This window comes from Neoarius graeffei, chromosome 16, assembly GCF_027579695.1.
Source record: "Neoarius graeffei isolate fNeoGra1 chromosome 16, fNeoGra1.pri, whole genome shotgun sequence".
NCBI classification, from domain to species: domain Eukaryota; kingdom Metazoa; phylum Chordata; class Actinopteri; order Siluriformes; family Ariidae; genus Neoarius; species Neoarius graeffei.
The window spans coordinates 37,817,126-37,841,084 of NC_083584.1; the positions used below are offsets into that span (position 1 = coordinate 37,817,126).

Below are 23,959 nucleotides of genomic sequence, written 5' to 3' on the forward strand. Positions count from 1 at the left end.
AAAAGTGGCAGGAGAAAATATGGCGCATCACCACACAGTAGTCTGATGAAGGTTCTCGATAAGGAACGAGCAATTTGTGCTCTCCCACTGCAGTTACACTCCCACCAATACACAGCCTACACACACAGACACCTAACAGCCTGATGTTTGAATGCGTTTCAGTGTAGCTAAATACTGCAATGTCTACACCTAACTCCAGCATACACCTAACCCTCACCCAGTAATCAACTGGAAATCGAAAAAGCAGCAAACAAGCAGCCAATCTGCATGTGCTTATTTACAAAAATAAATAAACAAATAAGTACAAACAAAAGAAAATATGTGCGCATGGGTGCACGTACAGTGGTGCTTGAAAATTTGTGAACCCTTTAGAATTTTCTATATTTCTGCATAAATGACCTAAAACATCATCAGATTTTCACACAAGTCCTAAAAGTAGATAAAGAGAACCCAGTTAAACAAATGAGACAAAAATATTATACTTGGTCATTTATTTATTCAGAAAAATTATCCAATATTACATATCCGTGAGTGGCAAAAGTATGTGAACCTTTGCTTTCAGTATCTGGTGTGACCCCCTTGTGCAGCAATAACTGCAACTAAATGTTTGCGGTAACTGTTGATCAGTCCTGCACACCGGCTTGGAGGAATTTTAGCCCATTCCTCCGTACAGAACAGCTTCAACTCTGGGATGTTGGTGGGTTTCCTCACATGAACTGCTCGCTTCGGGTCCTTCCACAACATTTCCATTGGATTAAGGTCAGGACTTTGACTTGGCCATTCCAAAACATTAACTTTATTCTTCCTTAACCATTCTTTGGTAGAACGACTTGTGCGCTTAGGGTCGTTGTCTTGCTGCATGACCCACCTTCTCTTGAGATTCAGTTCATGGACAGATGTCCTGACATTTTCCTTTAGGATTCACTGGTATAATTCAGAATTCATTGTTCCATCAATGATGGCAAGCCATCCTGGCCCAGATGCAGCAAAACAGGCCCAAACCATGATACCACCACCACTACCATGTTTCACAGATGGGATAAGGTTCTTATGCTAGAATGCAGTGCTTTGCTTTCTCCAAACATAACGCTTCTCATTTCAACCAAAAAAATCTATTTTGGCCTCATCCGTCCACAAAACATTTTTCCAATAGCCTTCTGGCTTGTCCACGTGATCTTTAGCAAACTGCAGACGAGCAGCAATGGTCTTTTTGGAGAGCAGTGGCTTTCTCCTTGCAACCCTGCCATGCACACCATTGTTGTTCAGTGTTCTCCTGATGGTGGACTCATGAACATTAACATTAGCCAATGTGAGAGAGGCCTTCAGTTGCTTAGAAGTTACCGTGGGGTCCTTTGTGACCTCGCTGACTATTACACACCTTGCTCTTGGAGTGATCTTTGTTGGTCGACCACTCCTGGGGAGGGCAACAATGGTATTGAATTTCTTCCATTTGTACACAATCTGTCTGACTGTGGATTGGTGGAGTCTTTAGAGATGGTTTTGTAACCTTTTCCAGCCTGATGAGCATCAACAACACTTTTTTTGAGGTCCTCAGAAATCTCCTTTGTTCGTGCCATGGTACACTTCCACAAACATGTGTTGTGAAGCTCAGACTTTGATAGATCCCTGTTCTTTAAATAAAACAGGGTGCCCACTCACACCTGATTGTCATCCCATTGATTGAAAACACCTGACTCTAATTTCACCTTCAAATTAACTGCTAATCCTAGAGGTTCACATACTTTTGCCACTCACAGATATGTAATATTGGATCATTTTCCTCAATAAATAAATGACCAAGTATAATATTTTTGTCTCATTTGTTTAACTGGGTTCTCTTTATCTACTTTTAGGACTTGTGTGAAAATCTGATGATCTTTGAGGTCATATTTATGCAGAAATATAGAAAATTCTAAAGGGTTCACAAACTTTCAAGCACCACTGTATGTTGGGGTGGGGACCAGATATCCCCATAATTTTAGAAATATGTGACACATTTTGATCTTGTGGAGATATTTGGAGAGTTTTTTAACTGCAAAATAAGACTGAGGATAAGGTTAGTTAGGTGGAGGTATAAGGAATATACAAGTCAAAGGAAATATTCCCCTAAAATAGAATTTTGTGTGTGTGTGTGTGTGTGTGTGTGTGTGTGTGTGTGTGTGTGTGTGTGCATGCAAGACAAAGAATGTGTTTTAGTGAGTAAGTGGCAGGAGAGAGGCCAATACAAGTAGGGTCTGTCTGAAAAGCTTCAGATAATATTTGCTTAAAGCGCTGTGTGTATGTATGGATGTGTGTGTGTGTGTGTGTGTGTGTGTGTGTGTGTGTGTGTGTGTGTGTGTGCTCTGCGGAATGAAGTAGAAGTTTGTTATAGTATCAAGACTAACAGACACTCAGTTACATGCAGATCATGCCACATGCGGTCTATATACAAAACCTACAAATCTACAACCTATTCATAGCCTATAGTTATACAGCATGTTTATCTCACCCTGTAACTAACTAACTAAAACACACACACACACACCTCTAATTTGATTTTTTTTTGACAAACACCGATAATAAGGAATTATTGGCAAATCTAATTTAAGCTCAACAGTATCACAAGAGGGGCTATTACTTTTGACAAGTTTAGAATGTCCTTTTTCTGCCCCCTGCTGTTGTCTTTGGGTAGGATGGCATGATAGATGATTTTCTGCAAATCAGCACTGTGGGCTGTCAGAGCCTGTGGGCCAGATGTAGCCTACTAAGCTGTTTGTACCTGCTTTTAAGAGTAATTAGACTGCATTCTGCTCACTAACCCTCATGTGTTGTGTACGAAATTGTGTACGAGCCTAAACATGCTGCGTACAAGCACTTGGCAACACTTTAAACATTTGAGACACATCAGCCCAAAAGAATTGTGGGGAAATGCAACTGATTACATAAACTCTTTGATTTGCAAATTGTCATAAGCCAGTTTTGTGTGTAATTTTTTTCTGCCTTCCAAAACCAGGTGTAAAAAATGAGCAAGAACCAAAATTCCAGAAGGTGCCACTGGACCTGATCCAAGTCCTCCTGCAGCCCTAACCCCTAATCTATGACATCTTTTGCAACACGGAACAACACGCTTATCCAGTCTGAAACACACAGTTGTCCCCACTCCCTAGACTTTAGTTAGACTCCACCCAGATAGGAGGTGTTGTATCAGGTCCGACTTCACCTTCTGGACTTTTCGTTCTGCAGTAAAGGGTACCTGGATTGCTCGGAGCTGTAATAAGCAGTGTTGCCAGGCGTCTGGTTTTCCTGCACAATTTGGCTACTGTTTTGTCATTCTCAAAAATATTGAATTTATGACATCTTAGGGAAATATGCTAAATAAATTCACTGTGTGATCTGTACAGTTACACTGATAAGTATGGTGTGCTCATCTTATTTTTGGTTGATGTCAGACAGAAGTAGAAGTGGTTCGTGGTATTCAGAATTTATCATTTACTTATTTAAAACATGGCCTTTAGGGCGGCATGGTGGTGTAGTGGTTAGCGCTGTTGCCTCACAGCAAGAAGGTCCGGGTTCGAGCCCAGTGGCCGGCGAGGGCCTTTCTGTGCGGAGTTTGCATGTTCTCCCCGTGTCCGCATGGGTTTCCTCCGGGTGCTCCGGTTTCCCCCACAGTCCAAAGACATGCAGGTTAGGTTAACTGGTGGCTCTAAATTGACCGTAGGTGTGAATGTGAGTGTGAATGGTTGTTTGAGTCTACGAGTCAACCCTGTGATGACCTGATGACTTGTCCAGGGTGTACCCCGCCTTTCGCCCGTAGTCAGCTGGGATAGGCTCCAGCTTGCCTGCGACCCTGTAGAACAGGATAAAGCAGCTAGAGATAATGAGATGAGATGAAAACATGGCCTTTAATAGGGGCAGGAAATAAATATATGATATTACACGGTGGTGTGAAGATATGAAGTTTATCTTATAGTGGTGAATATATTCATGAGTGAGCAAAGTGAATGAGTCATGTATTTTTCAACACGAGAAGATGAACTTCATATCCTCATGCCACTGTGTAATGTTCTTTATATTATATGGACACATCCACAAAAAAATACACAAGTTAATCAAAAGAATTTTAATTTTGAATCAGTTCACCATTTTGACAACGCATGTCTAGTCAGCAGGAAAACACTAGGAATGACATCATTGGCGTGAAATATCAGGAATTATTATACATATGGGCCACTTTTTCCATGGAATAAAAACATGTATTCTTTTCCCTTCTAGTGGGTTCACTGATAGCATGCAATATTGTTATCATATCGCTTAACCTCCATGTATTACACCACTCTCCGCAATGGAGAATGAGTGTGCAATATTCTTACAATATTGTACATTGCCAAGACAACACAACGTCACACGTCAGAGCCTACACGAATATCCAATGACAAAAATGTTCTGCTGCGCATACACAGAATCATTTCTTTGTCCGCCAGGAAAGAGAGAAGATGAGGCTAATCCAGTGCTACTGCTAGGATTAGGCACCAAATAAATAAACTGAAAACTGAAGCTGAAGACGCGCTGAACACCTGAAAGGCTACCAAAACTTAATTGTATATTCTTCACACATATTTACAAAAGAAAAACATGCCAACGGACGTTGAAAGGCTGGGAAAGCGACACGTCAGAGATGTAAAACTTCCGCGCTAGCGAGTGACTGTGACAATTTGTAAACAAACATGGCCACGAGGTTTGCTTCACTAAAAGTGGAAGATTTTGAGAGAATTTTGGCTGCCAAATCGCTCTGTTGTATGTAGTTGTCAATGTTGATTTTGAACGTAACTAAGTAAGTTACACAGGGAAAATAATAATATTTGGCTTGACTGTGTTAGCACTGGCCTTTGCTAACACTACACCGGCTAGAAGGTAACTGGACTGCCGCACTAACAGCATTGAGTCATGGGTAAGCTAGCATTGGCCTTCGGTAATGCTACTGGTACACCGGCAGGAACGTAACAGGACTGCCACACTAACAGTACCGAGTTGTAGGTAAGCTAGTGTTGGTCTTTGAGAATGCTGATATGAAGGGAGTGTGTATATATAATAATAATAATATTGGCTGGCTTTTTTTCATGGTCTATCAGATATATTCCATTCGGCTAGCATGATATGGAACTCATCTTCAGCTCCTTCAATATCTTGCTATCCATCCGTCCATTATCTGTAGCTGCTTATCCTGTTCTAAAGCTGGAGCCTATCCCAGCTGACTATGGGCGAGAGACGGGGTACACCCTGGACAAGTCGCCAGGTCATCGCAGGGCTGACACATAGAGACAAACAACCATTCACACTCACATTCACACCTACGGTCAATTTAGAGCCACCAATTAACCTAACCTGTATGTCTTTGGACTGTGGGGGAAACCGGAGCACCCGGAGGAAACCCACGCAGAACATGCAAACTCCACACAGAAAGGCCCTCACTGGCCACTGGGCTTGAACCCAGGACCTTCTTGCTGTGAGGCGACAGTGCTAACCACTACACCACCGTGCTGCCCATAATATCATGCTAGCTGAATGGAATATACCTGATAGACCACTCAAAGCCAGCCAATATTATTTAAATATGTCACTCAGATCTGTGATGTATTTTGTATGAAAAATATGAGATTTCAACACAAGAAGAGAAACTTCATATCTTCAAGCCAATGTGTATAGACACATTCACAAACAAAAAGCACCAATATCAAAACAATTAATTGATTTCCTCACGAGTGACATATAGAGATTTATGTCACAGTTTTGGTTCTCCATGTCCCGGATGTAGCTCGTATGAAAAATATCTCATCTCATCTCATTATCTCTAGCCGCTTTATCCTTCTACAGGGTCGCAGGCAAGCTGGAGCCTATCCCAGCTGACTATGGGCGAAAGGCGGGGTACACCCTGGACAAGTCGCCAGGTCATCACAGGGCTGACACATAGACACAGACAACCATTCACACTCACATTCACACCTACGGTCAATTTAGAGTCACCAGTTAACCTAACCTGCATGTCTTTGGACTGTGGGGGAAACCGGAGCACCCGGAGGAAACCCACGTGGACACGGGGAGAACATGCAAACTCCACACAGAAAGGCCCTCGCCGGCCACGGGGCTCGAACCCAGGACCTTCTTGCTGTGAGGCGACAGCGCTAACCACTACACCACCGTGCCGCCCCCGTATGAAAAATATGAGTGGCGTATTTCCCAGTAAAACACTCGTGTCCATATAATAAAATAGATTTATGTTCTGCTTTAAATAATTAAAGGAAAATGCTCATATGCTCATATTTCCTACTGGGGAAATGACATCTTATCTTGCAGAACCAGGTCTGCGCTTATTTTCCTCCTCTATCAGTACATCAATACTTCACTGACCGTCACTTCTCACAGTGTAGCTAGCTAGCTAGTGGCTTTCAAACAGAAACAGGGAAAGCACATCTTTCTGGTTCACTCCTGTCAAATGAACAGCAAATGAATGCATCCCTTGGTTTGTTGCATTACAAGTAGCAGACAAATAAATTGTGATTTAACACACTAATGGACACGATCAATAGAGATTTTTCATGCATTTTATGAACATGGAAGCATAAGTAGTAGTGTTACAAAACGTCCAGTTGCAGCATCTCTAAATGCACAAATAATTCAAGCATCTGTACTTGAGCTTTCACTCACTTCCAACCAATGTGATTATAAGAAAGAAATGACTTTGTGCTAGTCGCTGGGACAAGGCTGACCTTTGTAAGAATTTAAGAGGCAGCACATACATCTGGAGCCAGCATTTCAAAGAATCCGACTGCTTGAAAACCATTGGCCATATACACCTAAAACATGGAGCTACACCTTTTTGGTTTGAATGGACAGATCAGACATGTACTGTTTGGAAAAATGTTTTTGACCAACTTTCTGTTTTTGAGAAAAGTCAGCAGTGTGTGTGGGACCTGCTCCTGCTACAGACCACAACTGTGCAGCTAGTCCTCCTTGAGATAAGTGAGCTAGCATACAGTATATACACATTCATCCATCCATCCATTATCTGTAGCCGCTTATCCTGTTCTACAGGGTCGCAGGCAAGCTGGAGCCTATCCCAGCTGACTATGGGCGAGAGGCGGGGTACACCCTGGACAAGTCGCCAGGTCATCGCAGGGCTGACATACAGACAAACAACCATTCACACTCACATTCACACCTACGGTCAATTTAGAGCCACCAATTAACCTAAACTGCATGTCTTTGGACTGTGGGACAAACCGGAGCACCTGGAGGAAACCCACGCAGACACAGGGAGAACATGCAAACTCATACTGAAAGGCCCTCGCCGGCCGCCGGGCTCGAACCCAGGACCATCTTGCTGTGAGGCGATAGTGCTAACCACTACACCATCGTGCCATTTATACACATTCAAAATACTATAAAAGTAACTGTTTTAACTGCTCCCTGCACATGTACTGATTGCTGCCAATGCTAGTTAGCTAGTTTACTGCTGCAGTGCTCAATAGCAGCTATATCAAGCGATCAACTGAAATGAACCAGCTAGATAGCACATTGGGAAAATTGTAGCTAGCTATTCATTGCTTACATTAATAATTTGCTCCAATTTGTGGTCCAGATGAGATGACAGTCATGAGAAAGGTAGTTCCATACACTGTCAGACACAGGGGTACAGTAGCAGTCCATTTCTGTCCCCCAAAGTACAGTCTACACTAATGTACCCCCTAGGGCACATTATTGGACCTCAAAGTAACTATATGTACCTTTTTAGGGCCAAAAAGGTAAATATAATGTTCTCAAGCAGCATATAAATGGTACAAATTAGTACCTTAGTGGGTACTGCCCCAGTGACCAGCTGTTGTACCCCTCAAGGTGCACTTTATTTTCTGAGAGTGTAGAATAATAATTTTGTTTCCCTTTCACGAATATCAGTATAGCGCGATGAAGCCGCAAAACATTACTTGACACATATAATCATCTGTGCTGTGTATGCTATCAGTTAACTACCTGAATAAACATTTGGACCTGTATAAAACATTAAGGATTCAAACCTGAACCCGACCCCCTGCCCCTGCTCTGGATGTACTGTTTGAGAGACGATAACATTTCTCTTCCCGGATTAATTTGAATGGCATATACTGTATAAACTGAACTGCAAAGACCTATTTAAGCACTGAAATGGTTCTTTGAATTGACACAATTCTATATAAAGCCGTTGGCAGCACGGTGGTGTAGTGGTTAGCACTGTCGCTTCACGGCAAAAAGGTATGGGTTCGAACCCAGAGGCCAATGAGGGCCTTTCTGTGTGGAGTTTGCATGTTCTCCCCGTGTTTCCTCCCACAGTCCACAGGTTAGGTGAATCGGTGGCTCTAAATTGACCGAGTGTGTGCGTGTGTGTGTGTGTGAACAGTGTCACAACTTCAATCACCGTGAAATTCATCCTCTGCATTTAACCCATCTGAGCACATGCACGCACACACACACACAGAGCAGTGGGGGAGCAGTCAGGGGTTAGGTACCTTGCTCGAGGCCCCACGTTAACCTAACTGCATGTCTTTGGACTGTGGGGGAAACCGGAGCACCTGGAAGAAACCCACGCAGACATGGGGAGAACATGCAAACTCCACACAGAAAGGCCCTCGCTGGCCGCTGGGTTCGAACCCGGAACCTTCTTGCTGTGAGGCGACCGTGCTTCTAAATTGACCGAGTGTGTGTGTGTGTCAGCCCTGCAATGAGCTGGTGACTTGTCCAGGGTGTACCCTGCCTTTCACCCATGGTCAGCTAGGATAGGCTCCAGCTTGCCCCGCACAGGATAAGCAGTTACAGAAAAAACAACAACTATACGTATAGAGTGCTTCGAGGTCAGCGCGAACCCAGCGGTGGCCATATTGGAAGTCAAAGGTTGCCTGGGTCAGGCTGTGTCAGTGCATTGTTGTTGTTCAGTGAAGCAAAAAGGGGTGACAATGCCGAATACGTGTGTCATTGTTGGCTGTAGTAGCCGGGGGGAAAAGGGTGGCAAAAGCTTCCACAGACTCCCTGAAGTCGTGACTAACCAGGGAATTGCAGCACAGGAGAAAAGCGAGCAGAGGAGACGACAGTGGCTGGCTGCCATCAACCGATCAAATTTAGGACAACTTGACTGTATCCGGATTTGTTCTGATCACTTTGTGACAGGTAGGTTAATATTGTCTTGAATTTCATAGTTACTAAAATAAATGTGATACAAACTATTATCTTTTCTATGTACTTTCAGCAATGATTAATGGATATATTTGTCACATTAGGTAGCTTATGTCTACTGCAGTGCATTGTTGCATCAAATAGCATTTAAGATCTAGGCCTAGTAATGTTTATGTACACATGCTGTTAGTACAAGTTCAGTGGCGGCTGGTAGTCTTTCAAACAGGGGAGGCTGGTCGGTTACGATATTTCCAGATTTTAAAAGAAAAAACACATCAATTTTGCCCATACTCTTGCCTCTGATCTGGCTGATTGTTGGCAGCGTCACAAACTGTGAAATAACAGGTTCTTTTGGCCCATTAGCCTACTGTCCAATATGGTGGTGGTGTTGGGGGAGGGGTATATTTTCACATTTTATATTTTAAAATTGTGGCATGTTGTTTAAAAATTGATCATTATTGAAAGCAGCTCTTTGTCAGGAACCTCAGCAGTAGAGCTGGGTGCCACACATTTAATTCAATGACACTTTCCCTATATTTTACTTATTTTGACTGACAAATGTTTTATTGACAATTTTGATAACCCTTCACTTTTAATCCAGGTCTGTAGTGTGAAATGTTCTTGGCTGTGTTTTTGTTTAAAAATGTTTTACAAATTGTAGCTGTGTTTAAGTCATATCCAGAAAAATATATATTCCAATATAATATACTCAGCATAAACATTTTAAATAGATTCTATATTTTTGGTCCATCCATGACATATTACTAAAGTAGCCTATTTACTGTTGTTGATGTGGGTCACTTGCTGTTAGCCAATTCACTTTCTCGTACCAGGAGAGCTGAAAGGAACGAGTATTATTCCCTACCTTTTTCACCAAGTCAATTTGAGGCGTTGGTCTACCCTGCTCTTTAATTTTAATTTTTTCCTCAAAAGGAAGACTGGCAAATGGCTTCGCCAAAATTAAATCAGCAATGCTTGGCATCCGTGCGCAGCTTTCTTGCTAGCTGACTAGCCCCCTCAAGTTCAAGTTCAGTAATAAACAAACAAAATTTCTGGAACTAAGATAGCAAACTTGACAGCACTATATTTACACTTTATTTACAATGAAAATATATACAAACTAAAAAAGCTGGTAGAAACCGTATGTAATGAATGAAATCGAAATGTAAGCTGATCTCTTACAATACACCACAGCACTTGCGAATCTGCATGGGACTGAACTGAAACTCACCGCTGCCTGTCTATAGTTGAAACGAGCTGTCAATCAAAGAAAATATCCGGCCGCTTTCACCAATCACCAGTCTCCTCGCGGAAAGCTTTGCCATGTCCCTCCCATGTGAGGCTCGGAGTCCGATGGGCGGGCATTTTCACAGTATTTGTCCAATAACCGTCTTGCATTTTGAGATTGAAAAGCGCATATCTCCCAAATGCCGTTGAAGTCCACTGAGGCTGGGAGTCCGTGGGACTCCGTGGGCGGGCGTTTTCGCAGTATTTGTCCAATAATCGTCTTGCATTTTGATATTGAAAGCGCAGAGCTCCCAAATGCCATTGAAGTCCACTGAGGCTGCGCTGCATCGCGCTGTCACGAGGGGGAAAACACATTAGGCGAACTGGGGAAAGTTATAACGGAATGGTTTCGCACTGTAGTTGGGTTGAGCACATATATTTCTATGATTCTGGATCTGAAATAGCAATGTTATAAGGTTGGCTATAACATAAGCCTAGCGCAATTCATCCTACACGATGTTCATCATTTTTAGAGGAGGCTGAGCCTCCCTCGTTGTCTTAGAGCAATCGCCCGTGTACAAGTTACATACTAGGCCTACATTTTATTCACTGACTAAAATAATTGATAATTATAATAGTTATAACACCGACACATCGTGGACCCAACCGGACACAAATCTATTGTATGCTTCCATACTCTTGTAGTTCTGGAAATCCTTTAGTTCACAAAATGGACTTGGGTGAAACACTAGATAGTTCACAAGATCGATGTATGTCACATGCGGCAACAAGCTGGGGTCAGCTTTCCATTCCTTCTCACTAACAGTGTATGGATCTACATTCCCAATGAAACGTAACTTCTCAGCATAACGCTCCCGTAACTTCTCAGCATAACGCTCCCGTGCCTGCTTATCCAAACTATCACAGTAGTGCTCCATCACTTCACATCTCTAAATTCTTAAAAAATCCAAGCTTCTAAGCCCTCTAACGCGGAAACGAATCGGTGAATGCAAATAGCTGATGTGTACTCTATGAGCGCTCTGGAACGAGTGACTTCCAAGATGGCCTCGCAGACCGCAGTGTTACTATTTTTAGCACCATCTCGGAGCCCTCTATAAGTCCATTGCCTTTGAGAACCAAAGAACCCTTGAACATTCTGGAAATAGCTTGCTCGGTAAATATGGGTGTATTTGAATGACATAACTGTTAATTATAGGCTAATAACTGTTAATTAAGCGTAGCCCTACATAGCTGGGCAGAAACATGAGTGTACTGAGGCTAGGAAGATTCTCAAAACAATCAGCCAGGCGTGCGTTTTTCCCGCATAAATGACGTCACGACGGCACTCGCCAATGCCCTGTTAGAACAGGAGTGTGTGTGTGTGTGTAAAATAAACTCTCAGGCTGGAGTTAAGTATCCATATAGCGTTGTGCTTGTGCTCGAGTTTCTGTAATGTAGTTGAACATTAATCCTGCACTGCAGCAGAGCTTGGGAGCAATTTGAGCTCGAGCGCGAGCGGAAATGTAGTCAGGGTAGCAGCTCGTGAGGCGGAAGTGAGGTTAAAGCGCAGCAGCAGCAGCGGTGTGCTTCGTCCATGTTATTATTGTTATTTTGACTGGGATGTTTGGCGGTGGACCGCGCGGACGGTGCCCTGCCCCGCACTCCTCCGGTCTCCGACACACACAGGCGCAGTTCTCCGTCCTGGAAGAAGGAAGAAGGCGCGCTCCTGTAAAGAAAGCACAGTAAATACAGAAATAGAAAGGAAAGAAATTCGGCGCTCGGTATTATTGTTGACACCGCGGCGGAGATGAACAGCATCACCAAGGGCAGATTCGAGGTAACGCAGATTTGAGGTGCTCGAGCTGTTTTACTGCGCGCGAGGAAACGGACAAGGGCGATGGGATGGGCGGCAGCGCGTGCGTGCGTGTGTGTATGTATGTGTATATTTGCATGCAGGCAGGCATGCGTGCGTGGGAGCCAGCTTGTTTTGGACGTGTTGTGATGGTTACACGCTTGTTTATGGTCGGTGATCCGATCATCGTTAGCAGCACAGCACGGCTCGAGCTCTCAGGCCTGAATCCTTTTGATCTGGATTGTCTCGCGCTCTCGGTGCAAGTCCAGATCAAGCTGATTTTCTGATCTGCGCGTGCGTTTAGGAGCACAAAGGCCACTAAAGAGTGTGTCCAAACAGTACTGTATGTATGTATGTATGTATGTATGTGGTTTAGATGGTAAATAGCACTGTTTGGGTGGGAAACAAAATCCAAAATGACTTCATATGTAAGATATAACGCACTACAGATGGTATACAAGGTATTATTTAAAGCATACAGAATATAGTGCACTCTATAGGGGTATGCATGGGGCCCGAGCAACTCTTCTTAGTGCATAAGTGGCATCCTGACTCTATAGGGGCCCGAGCAACTCTTTTTAGTACATAAGTGGCATCCTGACTCTATACGGGTATGCATGGGGCCCGAGCAACTCTTTTTAGTATGTAGGTGGCATCCTGACTCTATAGGGGTATGCATGGGGCCCGAGCAACTCTTTTTAGTATGTAGGTGGCATCCTGACTCTATAGGGGTATGCATGGGGCCCGAGCAACTCTTCTTAGTGCATAAGTGGCATCCTGACTCTATAGGGGTATGTATGGGGCCCGAGCAACTCTTCTTAGTGCATAAGTGGCATCCTGACTCTATAGGGGTATATATGGAGCCCGAGCAACTCTTCTTAGTGCATAAGTGGCATCCTGACTCTACAGGGGTATGTATGGGGCCCGAGCAACTCTTTTTAGTATGTAGGTGGCATCCTGACTCTATAGGGGTATGTATGGGGCCCAAGCAACTCTTTTTAGTATGTAGGTGGCATCCTGACTCTATAGGGGTATGCATGGGGCCCGAGCAACTCTTTTTAGTATGTAGGTGGCATCCTGACTCTATAGGGGTATGCATGGGGCCCGAGCAACTCTTCTTAGTGCATAAGTGGCATCCTGACTCTATAGGGGTATGTATGGGGCCCGAGCAACTCTTCTTAGTGCATAAGTGGCATCCTGACTCTACAGGGGTATGCATGGGGCCCGAGCAACTCTTTTTAGTATGTAGGTGGCATCCTGACTCTATAGGGGTATGCATGGGGCCCGAGCAACTCTTTTTAGTATGTAGGTGGCATCCTGACTCTATAGGGGTATGCATGGGGCCCAAGCAACTCTTCTTAGTGCATAAGTGGCATCCTGACTCTATAGGGGTATGTATGGGGCTCGAGCAACTCTTCTTAGTGCATAAGTGGCATCCTGACTCTATAGGGGTATGTATGGAGCCCGAGCAACTCATCTTAGTGGATAAGTGGCTTCCTGACTCTATAGGGGTATGTATGGGGCTCGAGCAACTCTTCTTAGTGCATAAGTGGCATCCTGACTCTATAGGGGTATGTATGGAGCCCGAGCAACTCATCTTAGTGGATAAGTGGCTTCCTGACTCTATAGGGGTATGTATGGGGCCTGAGCAACTCTTCTTAGTACATAAATGGCATCCTGTTTCGACATTTCTTCTCACAAGTGTCGCATACAGTTGATTGCAAAAGTCTTCATCTTTTGTGATTTTCTGTATCTCTGTTGCCTCACAGACATGATGACTGTGTCATATATATTACACACACAGCATTGTAGTTTGTGTTCAAGATGCACTAACATTTTTCTGTGTGATTTATTTATCTCAGCAACATTCTTGTGCAGTATTTTCTTTTTCTTTCTTTATTTCCTTACAGTGCAGGGAAGTGCAGTGGTTAGCACTGTCGCCTTACGGCAAGAAGGTTCTGGGTTTGACCAGAGCCTTTTTTGTGTGGACTTTGCATATTGTCATTGTGCCCGTATGGGTTTCCTCCTGCAGTCCAAAGACTTGCAGATTAGGTCGACTCTACTCTAAATTGGCCGTAGGTGTGAATGTGAGTGTGAATGGTTGTCTGTCTGTCTGTCTGTCTGTCTGTATTAGCACCATGATAAATTGGTGACCTGGCCAGGGTGTACCCCACCGCTCACCCGATGTCACCTGGAATTGACTCCATCTCATCTGTGACCTGCAAGGGATAAATAGCATAGGAAAGGAATGAATGACTTACTTACAGTGCAATAGTCTCCACTTCCATTCATAGCAAGCAGTCCTTTTAACATTCTGTACAATTACATACCTTATTGTAATGTGTAATGTCTATAAGTCTAACCAGAACTCAGATTCTTTGTCTACTGTAGTGTTTGTAACCAGTAAATCCTGAATAGACAGGATAGGATCGACAACCTTTATTGTCATTCAGTATGCAACAAGTGTACACAGGACAAAATTCCGTTGCAATTTGGCTCAGCACAGAATTAAATATAAAAGTATATTAAAATGTACAGCAGCAAAAATATTATAAACTGCAATAGTACAAAGTGATCTGTGGAATTATGAATTGTTCAAATATGAATAGAAGTTTAGAGTTCAGTTTGATTTAGAATTTGGATTCAGGGTCAGAATCTGAATCTGATCCTGAAAAAAAGAATTCAAGGTTGTATGTGATACTGTGTGGAGTGTATCCTGTAATAAGAGAACAATCCAGAACATCAAGAAAAAACACCAGAAACATGACAGGAATGCAGTTATTCCAATTATTTTCCCAATACAATACTGATATCAGGGCTCTAGTATCAGTAGATAGTTGATGCTGACCTTGTGCTCACATCCTTACTGTGATTCTCTGCAAAACATTAGCTGTGCACTGGTGACAGGATTGAAGACTTCGTCCTATGATCAGTGCAAGATTTGTGTTTTTGCTGATCAACATTGTGCACAATCACCTCAGTGGATTGGATTGGTACATATGTAAAATCTGACCTAATACTGTTTCAATCCAGAACCAGTTCAAGTATCGATATCCAGTACCAGATAAGTGCCTCCCCAGGGAAATAGTCTGAAATAAACCAAAAGTTTTGCCTTGGTGCTGTCTGTCTGGTTTAAAAAAGGTATGTCATGAGCAAAAATTTGCATCCCTGGAGCTTTCTGGGTTAAAAGCAAAGCATCTGTGTTTTAGAATGTTGAACAAAAATATAATTATAGGATATTAAAAACAGAATACAGGCAAATCCTGTAACAAAAGGACAAAAATGTTTTTCCAGTACAGATTGGAAGAAGACCAGATTGTGACATCTAGCAGAGTTGTCATGAATGACATCATAAGAGAAATCAGTCGAGAATATTCCGCTAAATTTGCACAAACTCTTGGATGCAGTTATAACGGCAAAAGGTGGGCATCGGAGTTTGTTGAGAATATTTATATCGCGTTTAGGTTCACGATAACGGTCTTATTTTAACATACTGTACACTACCTGACCATTTTTGTTGTGATAATCTGGGATAATGAATAAACTGTAGTCTGTGTAAAGCTAACCCACTAAATATCTAGTACTGTAATATTTGTTACAATGGAGGCAGAATTTATAATACAATCAAATTAGTGGTACAATTATTTTAGATCTTGACGTTGACACTTTGTTTTTCTGTGTCTGCACATGTATATTAACTAGATATAGTCCAACTGTAGCTCATGTCCAGGAGTGTGTGTGTGTGTGTGTGTGTGTGTGTGTGTGTGTGTGTGTGTCTCTCCATCTAAGAGAACTTTGCTGAGTTGTTCATCAGACACATTTGTGAGCCAGTTTTTGAAATTTGCATTTATGATTAATGGTAGGTTTCCCTCGTACTTGTGCTTTCCCACAGGTGTTCTCAAACAGTGATGAAGCCCCGATCAACAAAAAGCTTCCCAAAGAGCTCCTGCTCAGGTAAATTTACTTACGTCCCTGTCCACGGTCTGTCCTGTACCACACAGTGCAATTTTTATTATAATCTTTTCTAATACATATTCTCATTGCCTCTTTATTCAGGATTTTCTCCTACCTAGATGTGGTTACGCTGTGTAGATGTGCCCAGGTATCCAAGGTATGTCCCGCATTAAGGCATGTCTCACAGTGGGTTAGAATGGCATGTCCTTGAAATGTTGAGAAAATCTTTATTTTTCTGAAAACGTACAGGCATGGAATGTTCTAGCACTGGATGGAAGCAACTGGCAGAAGATTGATCTCTTCAACTTCCAAACAGATATTGAGGTGAAGGAGGAGCCATATGTTACTATGTGAAATGTAGCTGGAGTATACTGCATACGTGTGAGGAATAGTGTGTAGCTATTTGTGTATGTGTAAGTAAGTGTGTGTAGGCATTGGTTTGTGGTGTGTGTGTGTGTGTAGGATTAGTACTGGGTCAGGAGGCTTTGTCACTGAATCCATAGGCCATGATGTCACCCCTGATCCCTCACTCATTTCTTCTGTCTTTTTCCTTGTCTTTGTTTCTGTCTTTCTTTTTCAGGGTCGCGTGGTAGAGAACATTTCAAAGAGATGTGGCGGCTTTCTGAGACAGCTGAGTTTGAGAGGTTGTCTCAGCGTAGGCGATGCCTCTATGAAGTGAGCTTCACTCACAATCACAGTTTGTGTTACCTAGCAGCTAAATCATTAAACTGAATTGTGAAGTTGAACATCGTGTCCAATTATATTTGATTGCACTCCTGCATCTGCTTTATATGACATGACCGTTGATAAGTCAGAAAGACTCTAAGTTTGGTTTGCAGACCTGCCAGGCTTTGCGTTTTATTGTGTAGGAGCATTGCATTTTAAAACTGAAGTATGCTGTTATATATGTAATCACTTAAAAATATGCCAAGTGTCCCTTTTTAAAAAAAAAAAAAAGAATCTTGAATGATTGATTGATTGACAGTTGCCTAGCTGTTTTGAACCGATATTAACTGATCCCCTGGGTTAGTGTTCACGTGAACATTTTGTAATTTTCTGGGTTGTAGCAAACATCTGTGATCAATAGAATTCAGATTTCAGTGTTCCAAAAACCAAAGGTCTTATTGGTATTTTTGGCAGGACTTTTGCACAGAATTGTCGTAACATAGAGCATCTGAATCTGAACGGCTGCACTAAGATCACAGATTCCACCTGCATCAGCCTCAGCAAGTTCTGCGCCAAACTCCGCCACCTCGACCTCACGTCCTGTGTGTCCATCACCAACCATGCACTCAAGGCATTAAGGTCAGTAACAGGTTTTTAAATGTCTACCAGACAAACAGTTAATGGACTAAAAGGGAGAGGATTTATTAGTTAAAACCTGTTTTATGGAAACACTTTAGTGTTGCGTTAGGACTTATTTGGGCTCGGCTTGTTATTTAGCCATTGTATGGGATAGGAGTGCTTGTTCTGTTATCTGAAGAGATCTTGGTATGTTTGTGTACAGCTGTTTGTTTTTCTGTCCTGGTTTGAGCAAAACTAAAATAACAACCTCAGATGAGACTCGTTTGTCGTGTCGCCTCATCATAATATGAAAATGTGATTGCAGTTAGCGTTTGTAATATTGTATAGTAAATTGCTTAAGGGAAGAGATACCATAATATATAATTGTTTTTCGAAAGAGTTCTGATATTCAGTAGCATTATTTCAGGAGCCTATTGAAAGTGTTTTAAAGTGTAGGTTTCCATTTTTATGCTGAGAGATATCTAAAGACTGTTATCCTTGTGCAAAATCACAGTAATCTATCACATCCCTGCACCCACCCAGTCTGTGACTCTGTTTACAGTCGGGTTGTCATGGTGACTTATTTCTAGCTGGTTTCCTGTTTCTCCCATTCACGTTCCCAACACGTTTTCAAGCTGCATCCAAAAGAGTCCACAGTCAAATCAGGTCTTCCTCCTACCCGCGTGGTGTGTCACGATCGCTCACAATCGGTGGAAACACCCATCTGAGCACACAGCACAGAAGATGAAGTGAAATTACATGGCTAAGTTATTTAGAATTTTAGAACAATTTGGTCACAATTTTATTTGTAAACTACGCCAATTGCTGGATTTATAATTTCGCAGTGCAAAAAAAAAATGACAGCTTAGCAAGTGAAAATATCTTGAATATAGTCAGATTTGTCTAGTATTTCCTATAAGATTACAGTAACTAAATATAATACTGTTAAGTTTATTTCTAGAAATCATTTCTAATTTCAAGCTTGAAAGTCTTCTGTAATTTTGCTAATTATCTGCCAAAAGGATAAGAAAATATAACGCTTGAATTTAGTAAAATTAAAAATAAGAAATTTATTATCATAAGATTAATCTTATAATAATAAATACGAGGCAAATTGGACTGTGTTCAAGATGATTTAACTTTAAGATGTAATTTTTTTTTGCACTTAAAAAAAAAATTTAATTTATTATTATTTTTTAAACTGTTGCTTTTCTTATTTGTATTAAATGGAAATAAGATATTATTTTAGGTATTTTTAGCCTATTTTTGATATTCTGTGTAACTTTACACTGCTAATTGAGTTTTTCCATCCCAAAATGAGCACTTGACATCAATTTCGCTGAATGTGTTAATCAATGCTGATATCTGATTACTTGGTTCTATCACCAGCACTATTATTACAGTGGTGCTTGAAAGTTTGTGAACCCTTTAGAATTTTCTATATTTCTGCATAAGTATGTCCTAAAACATCATCAGATTTTCACACAAGTCCTAAAAGTAGATAAAGAGAACCCAGTTAAACAAATGAGACAAAAATATTATACTTGGTCGTTTTTTTTTATTGAGGAAAATGATCCAATATTACATATCTGTGAGTGGCAAAAGTATGTGAACCTCTACTTTCAGTATCTGGTGTGACCCCCTTGTGCAGCAATAACTGCAACTATAAACGTTTCCGGTAACTGTCGATCAGTCCTGCACACCGGCTTGGAGGAATTTTAGCCCATTCCTCCGTACAGAACAGCTTCAACTCTGGGATGTTGGTGGGTTTCCTCACATGAACTGCTCACTTCAGGTCCTTCCACAACATTTCGATTGGATTAAGGTCAGGACTTTGACTTGGCCGTTCCAAAACATTAACTTTATTCTTCTTTAACCATTCTTTGGTAGAACGACTTGTGCGCTTAGGGTCGTTGTCTTGCTGCATGACCCACCTTCTCTTGAGATTCAGTTCATGGACAGATGTCCTGACATTTTCCTTTAGGATTCACTGGTATAATTCAGAATTCATTGTTCCATCAATGATGGCAAGCCATCCTGGCCCAGATGCAACAAAACAGGCCCAAACCATGATACTACCACCACCATGTTTCACAGATGGGAGAAGGTTCTTATGCTGGAATGCAGTGTTTTCCTTTCTTCAAACATAACGCATCTCATTTAAACCAAAAAGTTCTGTTTTGGTCTCATCTGTCCGCAAAACGTTTTTCCAGTAGCCTTCTGGCTTGTCCATGTGATCTTTAGCAAACTGCAGATGAGTAGCAATGTTCTTTTTGGAGAGCAGTGGCTTTCTCCTTGCAACCCTGCCATGCACACCATTTCTTGTTCAGTGTTCTCCTGATGGTGGACTCATGAACATTAACATTAGCCAACGTGAGAGAGGCCTTCAGTTGCTTAGAAGTTACCCTGGGGTCCTTTGTGACCTCGCCGACTATTACACGCCTTGCTCTTGGAGTGATCTTTGTTGGTCAGCCACTCCTGGAGAGGGTAACGATGGTCTTGAATTTCCTCCGTTTGGACACAATCTGTCTGATTGTGGATTGGTGGAGTCCAAACTTTTTAGATATGGGTTTGTAACCTTTTTCCAGCCTGATGAGCATCAACAATGCACTGTTTTGTTTTGTTCCCCCCCCGAGGTCCTCAGAAATCTCCTTTGTTCATGCCATGATACACTTCCACAAATGTGTTGTGAAGATCAGACTTTTAAAGAACAGGGATCTATCCATAAAACAGGGTGCCCAGTCGCATCTGATTGTCATCCCATTGATTGAAAACACCTGACTCTAATTTCACCTTCAAATTAACTGCTAATCCTAGAGGTTCACATACTTTTGCCACTCACAGATATGTAATATTGGATCATTTTCCTCAATAAATAAATGACCAAGTATAATATTTTTGTCTCATTTGTTTAACTGGGTTCTCTTTATCTACTTTTAGGACTTGTGTGAAAATCTGATGATCTTTGAGGTCATATTTATGCAGAAATATAGAAAATTCTAAAGGGTTCACAAACTTTCAAGCACCACTGCATTATTATTTTGGTCCTTATGGTTTTGGTGTGTTTGTTTGCTATGAAGTGTGATGGGGTAAATACAAAGCCAGCGTTTGTTAAATGAAGCATGAAAACCTTTTGCTACAAACTACTACTTTCAAAGAACTTCCACAGTACATTATGTATAATCTTGGCTAATGCTCTAATCTCATGGTACACTGCACTGCCACTTTATTTAATTAACTCTTAACTCCATGACGCCTTCATTACGACTTGAGTTTTTCAGCCTTTGAAGTCAGATAGGGGAATTAAGAGGATCTAGATATTTAAATGTCTTTTGAGAATGATTGATTGAATTAATGGCTTAAAAGTATTTTGATGACTTCCTTAATGAATAGAAGGCCAGATCTCCATTAACCAGATCTTCCTAACTTTGCAGGGTTGTAATATAAATCTGATAAACTGCGTTTAGCTTTGAGTGACTCTAAGGTGAATGTTTAATCAAAGCTGAGGTTATAGCACAATTATTAACTCTTGCATGGTCTAACTTTTGTTTATACCTGGGGCAGTTTTGTAGAGATTTTCTACTAAGGCTGCTTATATAAACATGTACAGTATACAACTTAACTGATGGGCCAGCAATTTCCCATACGTCATGTAGAGTGTGGCAGTACGTTTATGGCATTGTCTCTTGTCTAAATAATCCGTGGAAGCCCATTCTGTTCTTTGATACATGTGTAAATTAAACACGATGATAAAAGTGGAAGTATGACATGGTACCTGAAATAATGAGACTTTCTCAAACCTAGGAGTAAATATTCTTGAAATATATATGAGATTGGTACATGGGTCATTAATTTAAGAAATGTAAGACTTGGCATTTTAGAATAATATTTATTGCTTTTTAATTTTCATGCAGTAGAAATGGGCTTCCAATGTATTCTATTTGTGGTAATTTTTGTACTATAAAATATAGTATTCTCTCAGATATTTTTATATCTGAAATAAAGAATAGCAATTTTAAAACCAAAAAAAAATTTAATAATCAGAAAAAAGAAAAGTAAATCAAATATCAGTAAACCACATTTACAAGTACATTTTTTTAAAAAGAGAAGTATGTATTAATTTTCCTCATTATAAGTTCAAAACCAGCATGTCTTAGCTGTTCAGAGTCGAGGTGTTCCTAGGATGAAAAAGCTTCATGAGCGGGCAGTTTTTACTTTAAAACAGCGGGTCTAATATGAAGCTTGAGAGACAGCAGAAGGCCACGTTCATTAACATGGGAACGTACAAGTTGCTCATGCGGCATTTACAACATTTATTAATTTTTATTTATCTTAAGAGTCACTGATAAATTTGTTTAAATTTTGGGAAATAGAACCAACTAAGTGTTAGATATCACAGGCAGGTACAATAAAAATAACAGTGGGAGCGATCATAGGCTTGGGAAGATTTTTCTGTGGGAGGAGCAAGCTTGATGATGATGATGGTGGTACAAACGTGCACACCTCCATTTCAGAGTCCATGATGCAAGTTAGAAGTGTTAATGTAAAGCACCACTATGAAACAAAACAACCACTTCAAATTGTTTTATTTAGCCAAAAATTGATCGTTAATGGTTAAGCACTAAAAGTTCACAATTTAGTCATGTAATGGCCCTTTTCCACTACCCTTTTTCAGCTCACTTCAGCTCGCTTCAGCTCACTTCAGCCCGACACGGCTCGCGTTTCGACTACCAAAAACCAGCACGACTCAGCTCGTTTCAGCCCTGCTTAGCCCCTAAAACTCGCACCGTTTTGGAGTGGGGCTGAAGCGAGCCAAGCCGTGCCGAGTGAGGCTGGGGGCGTGAGCAGACACTCCCCTGTGCACTGATTGGTGAGGAGGAGTGTCCTCACATGCCCACACACGCCCCGCGAGCACGCTGGGATCTGTAAACACCGCAAACCCGGAAGAAGAATAATTACGAATTACGAGAATTTCTGAAGCCTTATGCGCCTCGCCTCATCTATACGCTCTTGCCAGTATCTGTTGGCGTTGTCGGTGACAACAAGCCACAGCACCAAGACCAGCAACACTAACGACTCCATGTCCTCCATGTTTATTGTTTACTATCCGGGTCGTGAGACTACTGCTTAAAAGATCACTGAATCAGTGACATACAGAGCATCGTGGACGAGTTCGCGGAGCGCAAGGCTCGTCGTATGCCCTTCAAATAATGCGCGCAGTAGGCTATTGATGTTTTATTATGAGCCATGTACAGTATGTCGCCTAATGTTTTTTTGTTTCTGAGTTACATGTTCGTTTGAAGGACTTAATGTACAAAATAACATAGTTGCACCCCGTAGTGTTGAAATTGGTAAACACAGTGCATTCAGTGAGGTTTGCACCGCCCTCCTTTTATTTCTGACTCTTCCTGTCACCACTCTGAGCGCTCATTCGTATGCCCTTCAAATAATGTGCGCAGTATAGGCTATTGATGTTTTATTATGAGCCATGTACAGTATCCTAATGTTTTTTGTTTCTGAGTTACATGTTCGTTTGAAGGACTTGATGTACTAAATAACATAGTTGCACCCGGTAGTGTTGAAATTGGTAAACACCGCAGTTGCGGACATTTTGTAGCCTAAAATGATGTTATGATAAGCTTTAATAAAGGGCCCGGTCATTTGCCCCGCCCCCGGCCCGGCTCTGACTTGTTCCGCCACTGTCACTGATGTCACTGTTTGCGCTGCTTAACGACATCACGTGACGTCCACCCACTTTCACTAACTCCACCCAATGTGTCCACCCACTTCCAGCCAGCACGGTTCAGCGCGGTTGTAGTCGAAATGCAACTCCAACAGCCCCACTCAGCTCGACTCGGCACGGCACGGCTCAGCCGCGTTTGTAGTGGAAAAGCGGCATTAGTTGCTTATCCAGAGCTTTTGAAGCAAGAAAATTTTGGGAATTTTAAGCTTTTATTTCAGTATCTGCAAGAAAGATGGGTTTAGATCTGGTGTGATCTGAATACAAATGCCTTGTGTTTCCACACTTTAAGGCTGATAAGCTATTTCAGCTATATATACATTAGAGCACAGTGAAATTCTTTCCCTGCATTTAACCCATCTGGAGCAGTGAGCACACACGTACTCAGAGCAGTGGGCAGCTGCACTGTTCATTTTCTCTCTCTCATGCATGCATGCACGCTCGCGCACATTTTTCACTGACCAAAAAATGTTGGCAGGGAATCAAACCGGGAACCTTTTGGTTCCAAAGCTGCTTCTCTACGGCTTACAATCCTCTCAAATTTTGTTTTTAAGTCAAGCCTTCAGTTTAGACCATGGCTTCCCCCTGAATTTTATGTAACTGGATCTTTGCAAATTTTGGTTGAAGACCCCTACACTTCATGCTGTTGCGCATGGCTCCACATGGATACCCGAAACTTCTCAAAAAAAAGTTATGCAAAGTGTCATCCTCTCATGTTGTTTGTA

General features: G+C 41.8%; 1 protein-coding gene across 2 annotated transcripts in view; it reads left to right on the forward strand.

Annotated features, from left to right (window-relative positions):
* The first annotated feature begins 11,812 nt into the window (after positions 1-11,812).
* The window catches only part of fbxl2 (F-box and leucine-rich repeat protein 2), a 36,595-nt gene continuing 24,448 nt past the window's right edge, over positions 11,813-23,959 (forward strand). Inside the window, exons 1-6 of one of the 2 annotated variants that reach the window (XM_060942083.1) lie at positions 11,813-12,241; positions 16,149-16,210; positions 16,313-16,367; positions 16,460-16,534; positions 16,791-16,885; positions 17,351-17,515. In XM_060942083.1, coding sequence (XP_060798066.1) covers positions 12,212-12,241; positions 16,149-16,210; positions 16,313-16,367; positions 16,460-16,534; positions 16,791-16,885; positions 17,351-17,515 — 482 coding nt within the window. In that variant the 5' untranslated portion in view covers positions 11,813-12,211. The remainder of the gene's footprint in view (positions 12,242-16,148; positions 16,211-16,312; positions 16,368-16,459; positions 16,535-16,790; positions 16,886-17,350; positions 17,516-23,959) is intronic. The other variant, XM_060942082.1, reaches the window with a different exon arrangement.